Genomic DNA, 17390 nt, shown 5'->3' with positions numbered 1-17390 from the left:
CCGCAGCTGCTGGTGCACCTCCATGCCCAGGGCACTAGGTGGCACTGCACAGCAGACCTGGCACAGCTCTCAGCTTGGGCAGAGCACAGAATACAGCCTTCTCTTCCAGAACTATGAATAAGGGAGAAGGCTTATTATTCTAAACATAGGAAATATGGATACTACTAGCCCTCTCAATTATTTGACTACTATGGTGCCCTCACCTAGAAACAGACTCTGAAATCAATCAATAGGAAGACCAAGGCCACAGGACTAAGAGGAAGGCCTCACCCCCAAAAAAGTTCAGCTGAGGAACAGCCTCATAAAATTTCTGGTCCTTTACTTTGAGGGGAAGGGAAAGAATAAGCAAGAAAACCCAATATGCGCCCCTTATGCCCTCTCTATCACCGGAGCTGCCAAGCCCTACACGCAAACTCTAGAGGGTCTCGATTACCTCCTCACTCGTGCTACTTCAACAAAAGAGTATGGAATGGATGGAAAGTTTTGAAAGGGAGAAAAGGGGTACCTGCCAGGCCTGGGTACTTGGCTGGCCTGATTTTGCTGAGCTCATTCTCCCCCGCTCCCCACAAAGATAAACATTCCAAGGAGGTCTGGGTCAAAAATAAACCCTTATCAGATGAAACTAGTTTTTCCTGGGCTCTGAGATATTTCAGCAAAGACCTTCTTTCCCACTCCTTCATCCCTTTGACCATATCGTGGTATTAATTCCTTCACTTGCCACCAATATAATTGCCTCTCCCTTCCCTGCCTTAGTCTCTCTAATCTTAGGTGTTTGGGGCCACCTAACAGTCTTCGTATAATCCTTTCGCCCCCATTTCCCACATTAGCACCAACAAGGCCATCTTTGGCTCTCTCCCCACTCTTCATGGTAGTCTCTACCTCTGCTCTGTCAGGATATCCAGGACACTTTCTGCCAACCAGATATTTTTTGCCGTAACATCCCCACCTAAACAAAGGGGGAGAAAAACAGAGAATCAGAATGGCTTTAATTAGCTACTCGGATACACAATACATTTCTTCACCCATCCCACCGGTCCATCCCTAACTGTTATACCATCACTGATGTTCTGAGAACTGGAAAATTGCCTTTTGTTCTGTCAAGTTTTAAAGTTCCCCGCTTTGCCTCCAGAGAGAAGGGGAGGGAAGGTTCTGGATTTTTCCAGAAACTAGAGCTGCAACTTTTCCATAGACTGGGGTTTGGAGTGGGAATACTTTGGCTCTTGAAAGGGAATGTCTGGGAAGGAGACATGAAAAGCCCATGGTTGGAAAGGATGACATCTCAGGTAGGGTCTGAGAGGTGCGGGTGGCTGGTAACAGTGGCAGTCCAGAATCTGTATGTCCCAAATCCTGTGTCAGGCTCATGACAGGCTGAGGGTTTATTGTTTCCAGGTATCACAGTCTTCAGGGCTTGCTAAGGAACATCTTGGGGTAGAATTAACATGCAGTAATGCCAGACCAAAGTCTAAGGATGAGAAGTGGGGACTGGGAGTGCCAAATGGGGAAGAAAATGCAGGGAGAGTGGATAAAAATATCCAGCACAACACTATGTCTTGCCCCAGGTCCTAACTTAATTCAATGTTCACATAGTCAAACGTCACATAAATTAAGGTTTACATACATCAGAACAGGAGCATGAGTGTTATATAAAATCCTAAAGAAGAAACAAAAGAACCAATGGGGAGTGGTGAAAGAGTGGCAGGGTCATTTTTAAACAAACACATGCCATCTTGGGAGAAGAGGTAGCACAGGCAGGCCTCTTGGATATTCAGTGGCTTACAGATGTCACCAATGCCAAGAAGATAATAAAACCTAAATGTCAGGGTCTGTTCTGTGACACAGTTCATCCCTCAAACTGGCCCTAATCAGATATCATAATTATTAGGGAGCAAGTACTCAGAACATGGGGGTGGAGCCAAGGAAGATGTCTGTGTTTCTGAAAGCATAATATGATGGGAACAAATTATTGGCCCTCACTTCTCTCCCCATTCCTTCCAGATCTTTCCAATACACCATGAAACCCCAGTATGCATTTCACTGATTATTGATGAGATTGAGCAACTTATCATGTTTATTGACTATAGGCTTGACTGGCTAAAAACAGGCCAACTATTCTATGTCAGGCCCTGAGTTTGGCAGGAAGAAAAATGAGGCAAGACTTATTGCTTCAAAAGGCTCCCCGTGATTTTTCAATGTCTTCTTCAATGTATGTGGCCAGAAGATGCCTAAATCAGGAGAGTCTAAATGACCCAGGAATCGAGTCCCTCGGGCACTCAATCATTCTCCATTGCCTGGATTTAGTCTCTGGGCTCCTCTCCTTTCTTCTTTATCCTCTTGCCATCAAACTCACCAGCAATCTGCTTCATGAATGTCATGCATACACCATCAGCTCCCAGAACCCCACTCTTCACTAGTTCCCGTACCAACCACACCAACTAAAGGAGAGAGGAGAAAACAGATGAAGAGAAGGGCCTATGAATTTGAGAAATGGGATAATCCAATAACATTACAACTTAGATGTGCAAAGGTGGGGGTATGTTACCCCCAATTCCTCCTCTGTTATGTCTTTGAGCTAGATCTCTCTTTTCTTCCTGGCTTACCTGAGTACGGCAGGTGTCTTGCAACTTCAAGTACTTCTCCATAAGTATCTGGTTGATTTTATTCAAGACAATATTCATGCCATCACGACTCACCAGAGCCAAGTCCCGGTAACACTGAGAAGAGAGGTTTGTGAGCAGTTAGCAAGCTGAGGATCTGCTCCTGACCCCACCCACAGGGGGGCCCCTGGCCAGTTCAACTTAAACAACACGAATACGAGTAGCAAAGAAAGAACTTCCACTCTGGATGCGAACCTATCCCTTGCTCTATCACATGGGGGAAGGGGGACAACACAGACTGAGCTATTCTCTAATAATGTAGAAAAGCCTGCTAAGAAAGGCTCCCTGTCCCCCCACCTCCCTTCTTAGGAAATGTCACACTGTTTGATGCCACAAGCTGAGCAAAAACAGGTGGAGGCCATCTGCTTTTCATCTGCCAGTAAAAGGTCACCACAGAATGGGTTTGGTTGAACAGACCAGAAAGGATCACAAACCTGTATTGGCCCAGTGATATGAAGCAAAGGGCTAGGAGTATTAAAGCAAGAGGGGCCAGGGACCTGGGCCCCAGAAAGAAAGGGCAGAACCAAACTGAATTTCCTTAACTAAATGTCTTTCTTCTTTTCTCTGCGCTGCCCTTTGCTTCTGCCAAGTATTGAAAAAGGGGGGGTCCTTATGCATACCCCACCCAGGGGGAGGCATTCCAATTTCCTCTGAGAACTCTTGCTTCCCTTTCCCCCAGAGCTTTTCTCACGCAGTCTCTCTAGAGACCAGACTCCTGGAGGAATACCTCAGGGGACCTCATTATCGACCTCCTCAGCCTGCTGGGTTCTATGCTGTCAGGGTCTGCGCACCAAAGGGTAAAATCAGGTAGGCAGCATTCCATGACCTTGGAAGGCTGGCAGAAGGGTGGCATCAACCATAATAGCAATTATAATGCATTGGCATTATGTACAAACTTTGTATTATATATATTATCGCATTTGAATTACATAACAACCCTTTGAAATAGGTTCTACTTATTTGTTTACAGATGAGGAAACAGGCATAGAGAGGTTAAAATAATTCGACGCATGTCACTCAAGAGATAAGAGGAAGAACCAGGATTTGAATCCAGACAGTCTAATTCTAGATTCCATGCTCTTAACCACCCCTATCCCGCTGTTACAAATAACTAAAAGAGGCTGCTGGGGATGGAAAGAAGAGTTTATTGTGGTTTTGAGACCACTATATTTCTAAACTCTTTCATCCTAAGTAGTCAAAAGAGAAGTGCTCCTCAAGCTGCTCCCTGCCCTTGGTGTGTCTAGGGATACCTAAGAGATTAGCTACTATCACTTCCTCTTGTCCCTAGTGTCCTTAAGTCAAACCAATCAATATAATAAAAATACTAACATTTAGGAAATCCTACCACATGCCACAAACTTTTCATACCCAAAGGAAAATCCAGTTATCCTCTGACTCCATCTGAGGGGAGGGCAGGGAGATGAAAAGTATAAGCAAGGGAACAAGGAAGAGATATAAGGGCCCAGTGAACTGCTGCCAATGTGCAGTCAGTAAATGTTGGGAGTTCAGCCCTGTAGCCTGCCCGAGGTGTGAGCCACAGAATGGGCAGAGAGGATGAGGGGGCAGAAGGAAAATCTGTGTTAGACCAAAGATAAAGACACTACTAACCAGAGAAGAGCCCTGACTATGCAAACAAAAGCAGAAATCCCAGGAACGTAGAATAGACCCAGAACAGGGAAGGAAGACAAATCTCTGAGGAGACACAGGGTCAGATGAAGGGAGCAGATACTGTCTGCCTGGTTTCATGCTCCAGCTGGGACCTTATCAACCACAACTGCTGGTAACACATGGCAGCTGGGTACCAGGAGTATCATATTCCTGATGTTGCCAGTTTTCTCACCAACCTCTGTGCCAGTTTGCTGACTGGCTTGGAAAATAAACAGAGGGGGGAAAGTTCAGTAGGGAACAGAGAAGAGGAGAGGAGAGGAGAGTCTCAAAAGAAAAGAAAAGTGACAGGATGGTGCTGTGGTAGCACATCTGTCCTGACTCTGTTGAGAGTAGATATTCCAGTCTCAGCCCTCACAGCTGCCAACTTTCTGGAGCTGTCTGCTTAAAGAACTGTATCTGGACCAAGAACTGCCAGGGCCTGAGTCCTTGACCCCTTGATGAAGAGAGACCTTAACACTGATGTTGGACCCTTCTCTTTACCTACTGACTGCTAGAGCCTGTGCAGAAGGTAAGGCCTGCAGCTTAGCCTCTCTTCTCACCACAGTCCTTCAGCCAGGCCTGCTCCCAGTTACTCAGTTCAGACATCAAATAGGAAATAAATAAACTCAAAGAATATAAACATTCGTAAGAGTTGCCAAGAAGGCAGATGTAAGTCAACAAAGTACAACGGGAACAAAATCCACCCCAAGCATATTCCACTCTCCACCAATACCTGATTTGTTTTTACCTAAACTGAGTTCTCTTGTTTGATCCACCCTAGTTCCACCACTTAGAATTCTGTCTGAGAGAGCTGGCTGCTCACTCCCTAAACCTGCCTGCCAGCACCAGTACAGGCTCCTCACCTCACTGTTTCAGAGCAAATTTCTCATGTGTTCAAGACTTAGTTTCTACTACCACCTTCTCCATTATCCCCTGTGGAGATGCAGGAACAACTGAATCTCCAATCCACCCTGAGGTTTCTGTTCCAGAGATAGAATTAACCCCAAATAAACCCTTAAAAAACACTCCCCTTGTTCAAGCTGAAGTCTAAAACAATGCATTAGGATCAGTCCCCATCAGTAACTCCCGCCTAAGACTTCTACAGGACAGCAATATTTCACAACATAGTCGCCCTTTAGGGAGAGGGATCAAAGCACGACGGGAGACGTCACTAACGCTTCCACCCCAACCTGACGTGGCCAAGGTCTCTGAATGAGTCACTGATGCTTCCTCACTTGCCTAAAACTGTGTCCTTCTATTTCCCCTTCTTCACTCCCTTTATCTGAAGAGGCCTGATCTGGGGGCCTGTCTACCTAGGAGGCTCCCAGGTAGAGGGTTTACTTAGCACCCTTTAGCATGTGAACATTATCCTGGTGTAGCTGGCAACCAGCAATGAGACCCAAGGTGAGGGTCTGGGTCACCCTCACAGGGCTGTCATAGGGCACAAACAGGACAAGGTACGCTACTCCCTTGCTATGTCTGGATGGGCAAATTCACAACATAATAAGCATTCATAATGCAGAGCCGTGGGCCTCTCACTGCCAGGTCAGGCAAAGAACTAAAAATACCCCCCACACCCTGCTCCCTTGACTGGGGCTTACTGATTTACCCTTACTGATTCAGATCCCACCTGAAACAAATAAAAAAAAACGGGCAAGATGACTGTGCATTAAGATGACTAAATGAGATTTTGATCATATTTATGAAACTCACATGAGAAAATTAAACCTTAACCCCAACCCCTTCATCCCCATCTTTGCCAACAATTTCTTTAAAGTAGAGCTGCCCTGGTCAGGTAGCTCAGTTGGTTAGAGCGTCATCCCTATATGCCAAGGTTGTGGATTCAGTCCCTGGTCGGGAGACATACACGAATCAACCGTTGAATGCATAAGTAAGTGGAACGAATCGATGTTTCTCTCTCTGTCTCTTTCCCTTCCTCTCTCTAAAATCAATCAATAAATAATAAAATAGAGGTACTAGGCTGGATCATATCACTGTTTAATACCACCAAATTGGAGATATTCATTTGCCTTCAAGGGTCTTGATGATAAATTCAGTATGAAAATGAAATGCAAGTTTAACTCAACAAGGTCCCAGTCCAGAAATGCCCTGTGAAACCAAAGACTTGTTAATACTTACTGCCCCACCCTCCCAGCACGCACACCAGACCCTACTCCAGCTGGCATCAGAAGAGTACAAATACACCTGGTTGTCATGCCCATATATCCTTTCCCTGAGGTTAATTCATGCGGCTATGCCAGGGGACCTGGGCATCCTGTCCTTGTCCCTAGGAATGATTTTGCTTTGGTCCTCCTTAAACAAACGACAATGTCTCTGACCACCAGTTTTCTTACAGGTAAACTGGGAGCAGTCTGGGGAGAGAGGACAAATCCACCAACCTCATACGTGTTTTGAAAGGATTAAATGAAATCCTGTGTGGATGTAGCCTAACACAATGCTGGGCACAGAGCGTGTTTGTTTCTTTCCATGCTCCCCTTGCTCAGGGAAGGGCCAGTGAAAATATTAAACTCTCCCACTCCCAAGTTCTTCTCTGTTAGTGACATACAGTTAATGCTAGATATCAGACATATACTTCTAAACCAACATGCCATGACGCAAAGGACACAGAATTGCTGGAAAGGGGAAATGTGAAGAGGCAAAAGACAGAATTTTGCTACTTTATTATAGAAAGAAGAGAATCCAAAGAGATCATCCCGCGCAGTCCCTCACCTCAGGGAAGGACCCCACTTAAACCATTCCACATAAAGAAAACTCTGTGAAGAACCCCAGACTAGTTTTCACATGGTATTCCTCAGAAGTCTAACCCAGTTACTGCAGTGTTCTCTTACTCACTACATTATTACTGTATCAATTATCTAACATTAAGCTGTCTAATTTAAATCCTACTTGCTGCAGACTTAAGCCTGCTTTCTATTCACTGGCCAGTGACAGAACCTGGAAACTACAGGTTACACCCTTCTGGTAACAGTTGTTCTGTTATCCAAGTTACATCCCATGTCTTTTAGCCTTGACTAGTAAACCTAAAATTTGAAACTCTTTATATGCTTTTTCACTCTTAGCTGCCTTTTCTCGCCTTTTAGTTTCAGAATCTAGAGATAGAGAAAGGACATTAGTCAGAGAATGACAAATTCACTGAGAGTAAAGAACTATATTTAGAAAACAAGGTGGTCCAGCTCTGGTCAGAGAGCCTGGTATTATGCCAATGAAACCACAATTACACTCCACCATATTCCCAGATCGTATCTGAGAAGGGTTTGTGGGTCCAGAGCAGGGTGTCTTACCTTCTGGGCTTGAGCAGGTTCAGTGAGGACAAGGGTGAAGAGACCCAGACAGACTTCCTCATGCTGAGGGGGACCTTTGCATACCTAGGATAAAAAGAAGGAAAGAAACTAGCTGTCACTCACAGGAGAAAAGTTCTTGAGCACAGTTTCTCCCAGAAAACTTTGGAATCCTAAGTAACCTGCAAAGGAGAATCAACTCTTAAATCTAATGACTTCCTTCTCCTAAAAGTGATGGGGCCTCTGTTCTAGGGGAGAGGTGGAGGAAAGGATGGGTCTTTATTACTTTCTCCAAGGGCAGACTAAGGGCAGAAAATAAAGTGTTTAAAATGGAAAAGAAAAAAAATTCTCCTCCAGTTTCTTCACTGGAACTTAAGAGCCTTCAGTAGAGCAGGAGCTGCAAAGTCAGTCATGGAGTAACAAGCATAACTACCAAGCCAAGACCTTGGGCAAGTCACTGAACCTCTGACATTTATAAAGTGGAGACATAGTAACGATTAAAAAGAAATTAATAATAATAAAAAAATAATAGTAAGCAGGTAATACTTATAGAACATTCACTATATACCGTTAGTTTAAGCCCTTTTATACATACTACTTAAAATATTTTCAATCTCACAGATTGGGATATGTAAAAGATCACATGTGTAAGAATGGTTCACAAAGAAAAAGTCACTATAGAACTATGAGTTATTATTTTAAATTGTTATTTAAAGATGCCTAAGGCTCAAAGAGATGAACTCCCACAGTGAGAAAGAGAAGTTGGAAGCCTGGTTCGGGGAGCCAAGACACTGACTTCAGTTCCTTAATTCCTAGTCACTTAAGTCTTTCCATCTTTCTGATGACGTCTCAGAGTTTTCAAAGAAGCAAAAATGAATATGGGGAAAGCATTATACTCACGTAGGCATTAAGGGCATCATTTGCCTCTCTCTCTGAGACACCAGTAGTCATCGATGTCACAATGCTCATACATCTTTCCAACCTCTGTGAATGAGTGAGAAAAAATTAAGAGCGTTTCACACCAACACCTACCAAATACTTCTGGCCCCCAATAAGTTTTAGAAATTCCAACCTCATCATGTCTCTGGGGCTAACTGCCAATTTACAACTAACATCATTATGGGTATAATCAGCATAAAATACAGAATGTGGAAAACAAGACATGTGACCTATTTCTTTAAAACATAAATTGCAAGGAAAAAGCCCTGGCTGGGTGGCTCAGTTGGTTGGAGCATCGTCCTATACACCAAAAAAACACTGCAGGTTTGATTCCCAGTTGGGGCACATACCTAGGTTGCGGGTTCGATCCCTAGTTGGGGCACATACAGGAGGCAATCAATCAATGTTTCTCTCTCTCTAAAAGTCATTAAAAACATAACCTCAGGTGAGGGGGAAAAAAGAAAACAAAAAGAACATTAAAAAAATTTGCAAGGAAAAAAGCAGGAAGAGGGAAATTCATATACTAAAGGAGACTTAAAATTATAACCCACTGAATAAAATAAGAATCCATGAGTCCATGCTGATACATACATAATAGAGAAGAGAAAGCTCTTCTGTACAGTGGAATGCCAACTAATAAATGCAGAAGGAATGACGGGAGTAATAATCCAGGCAAGTATCATCAATGGATGCTAAAAGCAGAGGTAAAATTTTCACAAGAAAGAAGATATTTACATAGGTTCAAAATATTTATTAATTAGAGAAAATAGTAACTGTAGGAAATTCTGGAGGATACCACCTTAACCAACTTATCAAAGTTAATATGTACTATAAACTGATACCTGATACTACATGCCTCTGATGTGATGTACTGAAAAGCCTATAGCATCACTTCTATGGTTTTCATGCCAAAAATGAATAATCTCAGTCTAATCATGAAGAAACTTCATACAATCCAAATTGAAAGACAGTCTACAAAATAACTGGCCTGTCAGTGTTTAAGGTCATGAAAGATACAGAAAAAGTATCTGTTTCAAATTAAAGAAAGTGACAGCACACCAAAATACAATGTATGACCCTAGAATGCTATAATGGATATTATTGGGACAACTGGCAAAATTGGAACATGTACTATAAGTTAGGTAAGAGTAACATATCAGCATTAGATGTTCCGATCTTGGTAGTAGAACAGTGGTTATGTAACAGAAGCTCCTTGTTCTTAGAAAATATACACTGAAGTATTTAAATCTAAAGTGGCATCATGGCTGCAATTTAGTCTCAAAAGGTTAATATGATATATATAGAGATAACGACAAAGCAAATGTGGCAAATGTTAATTATTGGTGAATCCAGGTGAACAATATATGAGTTCTATGTGTTATAACTTTTCTCTAAGCTTGAAATTATTTTAAAATAAAGCTATTAAAAAATTAAAAAGACACAGCAAGAAAATGCAAAGTGTGGTCCTTGTCTGATTACTGATATGAACAAACCAATTATAAAAACAATTTATGAAACAAGAGAAATTTGAGCACTGAATATTTTATCATATTAAGGAATTATTGTTAATACTTATAGGTGTGTTATTGTGGCTAATTTTTTTTAAAATCTTTTTTTATTTCAGAGAGAGGAAGGGAGGAGAGAGAGGGACAGAAACATCAGTGATGAGAATCATCATTGATCGGCTGCCTCCTGCATGCCCCCAACTGGGGATGGAGCCCACAACCTGGGCATGTGTTTTGAAAGGAAATCGAACCTCGATCTCCTGGATCCTAAATTGATGTTCAACCTCTGAGCCACGCCCAGCCGGGCTGGCTACATTTTTTTTAAACCCTTTTCTCATAGGCATATGTATGAAGTAACTACAGATGAAATATCTTGGATTTGCTTCAAAATAATCCAGACAGGCGGGGAAATAAAACAAGACTGCCATGTGCTAATAAGTACTGAAGCAGAGTGATGGCTACACTTTTCTCCCTACTTTTTTATGTTTGACATGTCCTCCCCAAAAAGTTAAAAACAAACTTAAAATATGAGTGAGGAAGGACTAACGAAGAACAAAAAGCCAAACTAAAACCTTCCAGCCTCTCTAGTCAAACAAAGGTGGGGATGGCTGCATTAAAGCCCACTCAGGAGCCACTCTGGTTTCAAAGGTCAACTCTAGAACATGGAATGTGCTCAACATTCTAAGGAGATCTTAGTCAGTGGTCACTGTTTGAAAGAAGCATTTAATACTAAATATTGAGAAAATATTGACAAAATATATCCATGTTAAGTCAGTGGGTCTCTTTCACATCACCACCTAAACTACTCTGAGTCTTTTATTTTGAGGATTAACCCAAAAACTTTTAACGAAAATCACTTCCCAATTCCCAGTGATTCTGATGCTGGGAAAACAGGAACAAAGGCAGGCAATTTACTTCCCTCGACCCTAGAGGTCATCACAAAACATCTTGTTGAGAACTGGCTGTACAGCAGCATTGTTAGGAACCAATAAATAAGGGCAATGGGAAAGAGGCATAGGAATGAAAGACAATCATGTTTCTCCTTTGACTACCTAAGAGTGTAGGGTGGCACAGGGTAGAACTGAGTGTTAAGGCAAGGAGCTCCCATAGCCACAAAACTTCAACCTAAAATAGTCCCAAAGCCTCTCAGGTTTGAATGTACAACTTCACAGGTCTATCTCTCAAATTAGGTCAGATCACTGATCGCGGCCTTAATCAACAGCACCTGTGTACTTGTGACAGGGAGCTGTGAGATCACATGAAAGCTGAGCTGTGACTATCACAACCCACCTCACCCACAAGCTGAGATTCATCATTACCTAGCCTAGCTCCTATATGACAAGGGGAGGGAAGCAAAAACTTCAGGTTGCATTTTCTCTTAACTCTTATCTCTCTCCACTCAATGTAGTTACCAATGACAGCAGCATCAGCGCCTCCAGTGGCTAGGTCCAGACTATTTTTGCTGGCAGCTCTGGGGAGACCTGTTTACCCAGCCTAGGTTAACAAGCAGTATCAGAGCGGAGGGAGATGGGGAACAAGTAGCAGCACAGCATCCTAGAATTCTAGATATTGCTTTTCCCTCAAAGGAAGAAGTCCACTGAAACAACAGAGATGCAAGTCAAGTAGCAGCAGCAAGCTAACAAGTAAACTGACAAGAAGAAACCTCCACCCTTGCTAGCCCTGGGCTAATTTGGGGTGAATTCCTTAGCCTCTCCAAACCCTGGTTTTGTCATCTAAAAATAGAGACAAAGCCTATATTGCGAAGTTGCTGAGGATTAAACGAGGTAACATAATGTGAAAGCACCTAGCATATAACCTCAGTTGAATCAGAATCTACTCCCTTTGTGAAGAAGCTCAGCAACTGTACAACTAAATCTACAAGGACCGGCCTGACCCCCACACCCCATCACTATGGCTAAAGGCTCATCCTTAAAGATTCCTGAAAAATGAACCCTGCTGCTACAGGACATGGGTTAAGTCCCTGGTCAGACTGAAAAGCTTCCTCTCCTACTTACCTTCTGCAAACTTTTGCCTTCTAGGAGAGAAGAAAAAAGCACAGGGGAGAGGGGAGGAAGCCTGACTGATGGACCTTGCACCAAGATCCTAAGGCAAAGCCAGATACATAGGCCTACGGCTGTGATATAACAGAGACCTTGGACTGAACCAGGTTTCTCTAGGCCCCTCCTCAATATTCTAAGCTCCACTTAGAGGCCTGAGGCAATTCTATGGGTAACTGTCCAGTCAAGAAGAAAAGTGGCCTCTTGGAACAGGGAGGCTCAGCTAAGGATGTACAAAGTGGGAGAGTCCAGAATTTGGATGTGTAGATTAAAGCAATGAGTAAAGAAATGTGAGGGCCAGTCCTTCCAGGCAACACAAGTATAAAAGATGCTATTCTTCCCAAACTACAGAAATTACTTTTCCAAACAGGGATGGGAGAGCTCATTACAAATCATTCAGGGTGACGGACCACATTGCCTCAAAGAGGGCTACAGGAGGCCAAATCTCTATAATCAAGTAGCAGTACCCCCTTCCCCCCCAGTCTCCAGAGGCCTTAAAGATGGAATCGGCCCGGCTGGCATGGCTCAGCAGTTGAGCATTGACCTATAATCCAGGAGATCGTGGTTCGATTCCTGGTCAGGGCACAAGCCTGGGCTGTGGGCTCGATTCCTGACAGTGGACATGCAGGAGGCAGCTGATCAGTGACTCTCTCTCATCATTGATGTTTCTATTTCTCTCTCCTTCTCCTTTCTTCTCTCTGAAATCAATAAAAAAATATATTAGCCCTAGCCAGTTTTGCTCAATGGTTAGAGCATTGGCCTGCAGACTGAAGAGTCCCGGGTTCGATTCTGACCAAGGGCACGTACCTTGGTTGCAGACTTGGCCCAGGTCAGGGTACATGCAGGAGGCAACCAACCGACATGTCTCTCTCATATCGATGTTTCTCTCTCTCTCCCTCCTTCCACTCTCTCTGAAAAGCAATGGAAAAAATATCCTCAGGTGAGGATTAAAAAAATTTTTTTAATATATTTTTTAAAAAAAGATGGAATCATACATGCAGTTGCCAACAACAGCTAGTAGAATGGCTCTGTTCTGAGCAAGCCCTCCACAACAGCACCTCAGAGAGCTGAGAAATTATTTTTCTAGTACTAAGAGTACCTGAACATGGTTTCCATGACACCAGCAGGTGGAGCAGGGGTAGAGGGGGTGGGAGGTGGCCTTTCAATTTGCCAGTATATACCTGAAGCTGGAGACTGAAGTCAGAAAGATACCTCTAACCTCTTAGCTTCCCCTCCCTCAGGCATGTGAATATACAGTCTGGTAAAAAGTGCATATTAACTACTACCCCCTTATAGAAGTCAGTGAGTGGCCTTGAAGGACTAAATTCCACTATCTTCAGAAAAAGAAGATATTATCCAACCTGCAAAATCCCAAGGACCCACATTAGTAGTTATTGAACAAGTTGGGTTCCAAGTCTTCTGCAACCAAGAGTCACTTGTCTGTGAAATGAGGATTTAAGGCAGGGCGGTGGAAATCAGAGATGACTCAAAGTCCATTCCCTAGACATTCCTTACAGACAAGATAGGAATTATTCCTTGGAGAAAACCTAGAAGGGACACCTCTAACCAAAGGCAACCCTGAGACCTGTCTATAGCTTAAGAGGAAGTTCTGACTTGTTTGGGCCACAGCTCTTGCTTTCAGCCTGACTTCCAAGTGGATAGGGTCCTTTTCTCAGCAGAGACCGGGAGCTGAGACTTATGAGACTAGGAGCTACATGTTCTAAATGCCTCCAATCTGTGGCACTATTTTTATCTCATTCCCCAAATGGGGATGGGGATGGGATGGGGATAGGCAAGAATTCCTTCTTCAAAGAGAGGAACGGGGCCAAGGATAAGAAAGGATACAACAAATGTTCCCTTGGGTAGAAGAGTCACAGTCCCTGCCTGGGATGCTCCTCACCAGTGCTTCATACTCCAGACCCCTAAAGGGCCTTTCCTATCAAACCAACTAAAATGTCCCCAGTCTCTTCACTATCATAAGCAGTTCTGTTAACCTTCTTATGGGTGTGTTAACCCAGTCTTTAGATGGTAAGTTCTGGAAAGCAGACCTTGGGTGTTGCTCATCCTACTTTCCTATCAGACTCAGCACACAATCAGCATATAAGGTTAGGAAGCTAACTCTGTGTTCCTGGGCAACAGGTAGGCCTGTGTTAGAAAATAACCAAACAAGGACAGGTCAAGGTCTATCAGTCTACATCAGGTTTTGATAACTTCTGTGTGCAGAGATTTGTGGGGAGACCCAGAGGAAGAAGCCAGTAAGTCTTGCCCTTTGAGACACTTTGGTCTAATGGGAACCACACACATGGGGTTAAAAACAGAGTGGCAAGGCTTGCTGGAAAATTCAAATGCAAAGGACAAAGGGCAAAGAAAGAAAGGGGGGAGATCAAGACATGCTGGGAAACATCCATATCACAAAAGATTTCAGAAAAAAAAGGGACCCTCCCTCCCCCTCTCCCTGGAAACAGTTGAAAGTTCACTTTCAGACAGTCCAAAAAAGCAAGAAAATAAATGCTTCCTCTCTTTTGTGTTCCCCTCCTGCCATACCACTTCATTTACTAGCAAATGTGTCACTGCTCAGAACAGGATGCTGTACTGCTCTGTGGCACAAATTAGAGCAGAGGCAGGATGACACCTCTAGCAAGCAATTGGAGTGGGAAATAAGCAGATTTACATCCAACCTTTGGGGACTTTTTCCCTCCACTCAAACTGGTGGAGGGATCAAAGGCAGTCAGCTATTGTCTTTCTACACTTCTAGAGCTCCAGTACTAGAAAAAAGGGCTCAATAAATAGTTTGTCAATGACAGTGGTCACTTCTAAAAAAGTGGATAATTCAAACTGCCAAGCAATCCTAAGGTCATTAGTTGTTTGGGAATACATTATTTTTAGAAGCACTGTTTATGTTCCTAATTATATCTACCTTAGCTGATAAAAACAACAGCAGAAAAGAAACTTTGATTTACCTAGAAGTACAAAGAATTATGGGGGAGAAGCATGATAGGAAGCCAGTTTGTGAGGAGACATTTTTGCTGATGGATAATCCACAAAGTTGCTATTCAGCCTTCTCTTGATTCACAAAGTTCATTTCTACATATATATTCTACCTGTATCTGAACCAACATTTTTTCAAATCTAAATTATGAATTCCACCTATCTGCCTGCCCACCCTCTAATATCTGATAAGGGGCAATGGCAGTTAGAAGCAGGGAAATGGCCAGTGAAGAGCCAGAGTCTAACTCACCCTGTCCCTGGATAACCAAATTGAATGTATTAGGTCTTATAAGCAATCGTGCCCAGTTCTGGGTCTCATATTCGTAAGTATGTCTCTTGGTGTGTGACAGTGAAAAGAGATGCATGATCAACTTTGGGGGGGCAGGGGAAGAGGAACAAGTGGGGGAGCATAGGGGAGGGTCAACTACCCCTAATCTAAAATCCCCATTAAGGTCCACTCCAGCACTTTACTCCATCCTCTTTCTCAGCATCTTTGTGTGTGCTATCTGGTCCTGAAGATGTCCTCTCACCCCACTGCTGCAGTTGATACTAATTATACACGACTCACTTTTCCTTAAGTCTTCACTCATTCTAAATGCCCAGTTAAGCGAGCATTTGAGATCTTGCTCCCTAGCATATGTCATCAATTTAGCTCATGTAAACTATTACAAAAACTCATAAATAAATAAATACCTAGTTAACATCACTGGCAATTGACTGTGAAGTCCATACTATCTAACAGAAGGGTGAAAGATCTGCTGCAAGTTCCTATGAGCCACCAGACAACTACACACATACATTACTACTCAACATATGACCTTAGTCTGAAACAGGGTAAACATTAAGAATAGCTGTGGCCTGTTTGTGGAAAGGAATGTCAAAAATAAATCAGGTAGGTCTGGATGCTGTATCCCTTCTTCATCAACAACCCCCCCCCATTTTCATATTAGTGGCTTCTGTTGCTATGGCAACCTGTCCAGGAAGTTGGCCCACACTTCTTCCTTCAGGAGCAGGAAGTCTGGAACAGTGTTTGTGTTGCCTTAGAAAAAACTTGAAGGCCTCCTCCCCCACCCCCACCCCGTATCCGCTCCAGTATCCCTCCTCAACCCAATTTCTTAACTCCCTTCCCCACCCCCCACACCTACCTCCTCTAACTCATCCTTGGCATCCAAACTGGTTGAAAGTAGCAGCCTCCCCCCTCCTGGGGCTCCTGCTCCCGCTCCTCCTCCACCTCCCGCTGCTACCGAAGCAGCAGCAGCTGCTGCCCCCTTTCCCTTCTGTAACTCCATGGCTGCAGCCAGGAGACGGGAAAAGGCCGGGGAGTGGATGGGTGGGAAGTCCTAGAAATGAGGAACTCTGGCTTGCCAGGGACTGGCGGCAAAAGGGGCTAGTGGGGGAGGGGAGGGAAAGGGTCCCTGTCCTCTCCACTCCTCCCTCCTCTCTGAAAGGCCGCTCAGTGGAGGAGGCGAAGGCGGACGGCCCTCTAGGTCCTGCCTCTGGAGTGGCAGCGCTGAGGAAAAGCTGTTCCTAAGTATGCTGAAGTAAGGTCTGCACTCCTATGGGTAGGGGAAGAGAGGCTTCCGGCTCTAAAGAGGTGGAAGATAAGCCCCTTCTGGCTTCTGACCCTAAGAGAAGTAGGGAAAACCCTAAGTTTCTGCCTCAGGAGGTGGGTGAAAGAGGAGTCCTGCCCCAAAGTAGGGGGTCGGAAACCTTCCTGGCTGGTGCCCCAAGGGTTGGAGAGCGAGGTTCCTTTGGATCCGTCCCCCGGGGATGAGGGTGAAGCAATAAGCGCTACAGGAAGGCACTGAGGGCCAGCTTCTCCCTACACCACACTGAGGCGGCCATGGTGGAAGGGCGGGGGGTGGGAAGGCTGAGGGCGACGGCGGGGGAGGGGAGGAATCGTGGAGGCCCGCGCCGGAAGTGAGCAGTCGCTGTCCTCGGCCTCCGCCAATTGCGGCTTCCGAGATGACGTTGAGTCTCAAAGGATTAGGCGGAGGACCGCGGGCCGGCCTTTTCCCCAGCTGCCAATGGTATTAAGAACAGAGACCGGTCTGAGGGGCAGCCATAGTGCCCAATCGCATTCCTCCTTTGTTCTTGGAGGGCGGGGCGCGCCGACTTCCGGAAGTGGGGTTGGAGTGCAAGGTGATCAGGAAGGAGCGACGCTGCGCTGTGCTCACTGATGCGCATGCGCGGCGCTGGTGTCCGCCCTACTTTCCGAGCTCCATCTGCAGCTTGGGAGTGTGCAGGAACTGGGAAGCTGTCTATGGTTGGCTTTGGGAAACCCCAATTCTACATATGAAT

The 17390-nt window shown here is 44.4% G+C and overlaps 1 protein-coding gene across 2 annotated transcripts in view; it reads right to left on the bottom strand.

The window, feature by feature from the left end:
* INTS3 (integrator complex subunit 3) overlaps window positions 1–17118 on the bottom strand; it is a 37421-nt gene extending 20303 nt beyond the window's left edge. Inside the window, exons 1-6 of one of the 2 annotated variants that reach the window (XM_081121316.1) lie at window positions 16235–17118; window positions 8501–8584; window positions 7604–7687; window positions 2598–2711; window positions 2348–2432; window positions 880–946 (exon numbers count right to left, since the gene is read on the bottom strand). In XM_081121316.1, coding sequence (XP_080977442.1) covers window positions 880–946; window positions 2348–2432; window positions 2598–2711; window positions 7604–7687; window positions 8501–8584; window positions 16235–16378 — 578 coding nt within the window. In that variant the 5' untranslated portion in view covers window positions 16379–17118. Of the gene's footprint in view, window positions 1–879; window positions 947–2347; window positions 2433–2597; window positions 2712–7603; window positions 7688–8500; window positions 8585–9130; window positions 9210–16234 lie in introns of those variants that run through there. The other variant, XM_081121317.1, reaches the window with a different exon arrangement.
* Between the last annotated feature and the right edge of the window lie 272 nt (window positions 17119–17390).

The sequence above is a fragment of the Miniopterus schreibersii genome, assembly GCF_964146895.1.
Source record: "Miniopterus schreibersii genome assembly, chromosome: 19".
NCBI lineage: Eukaryota > Metazoa > Chordata > Mammalia > Chiroptera > Miniopteridae > Miniopterus > Miniopterus schreibersii.
Note: the sequence above shows the minus strand (reverse complement) of the source record. Positions and strands in the feature narration are given on the sequence as shown.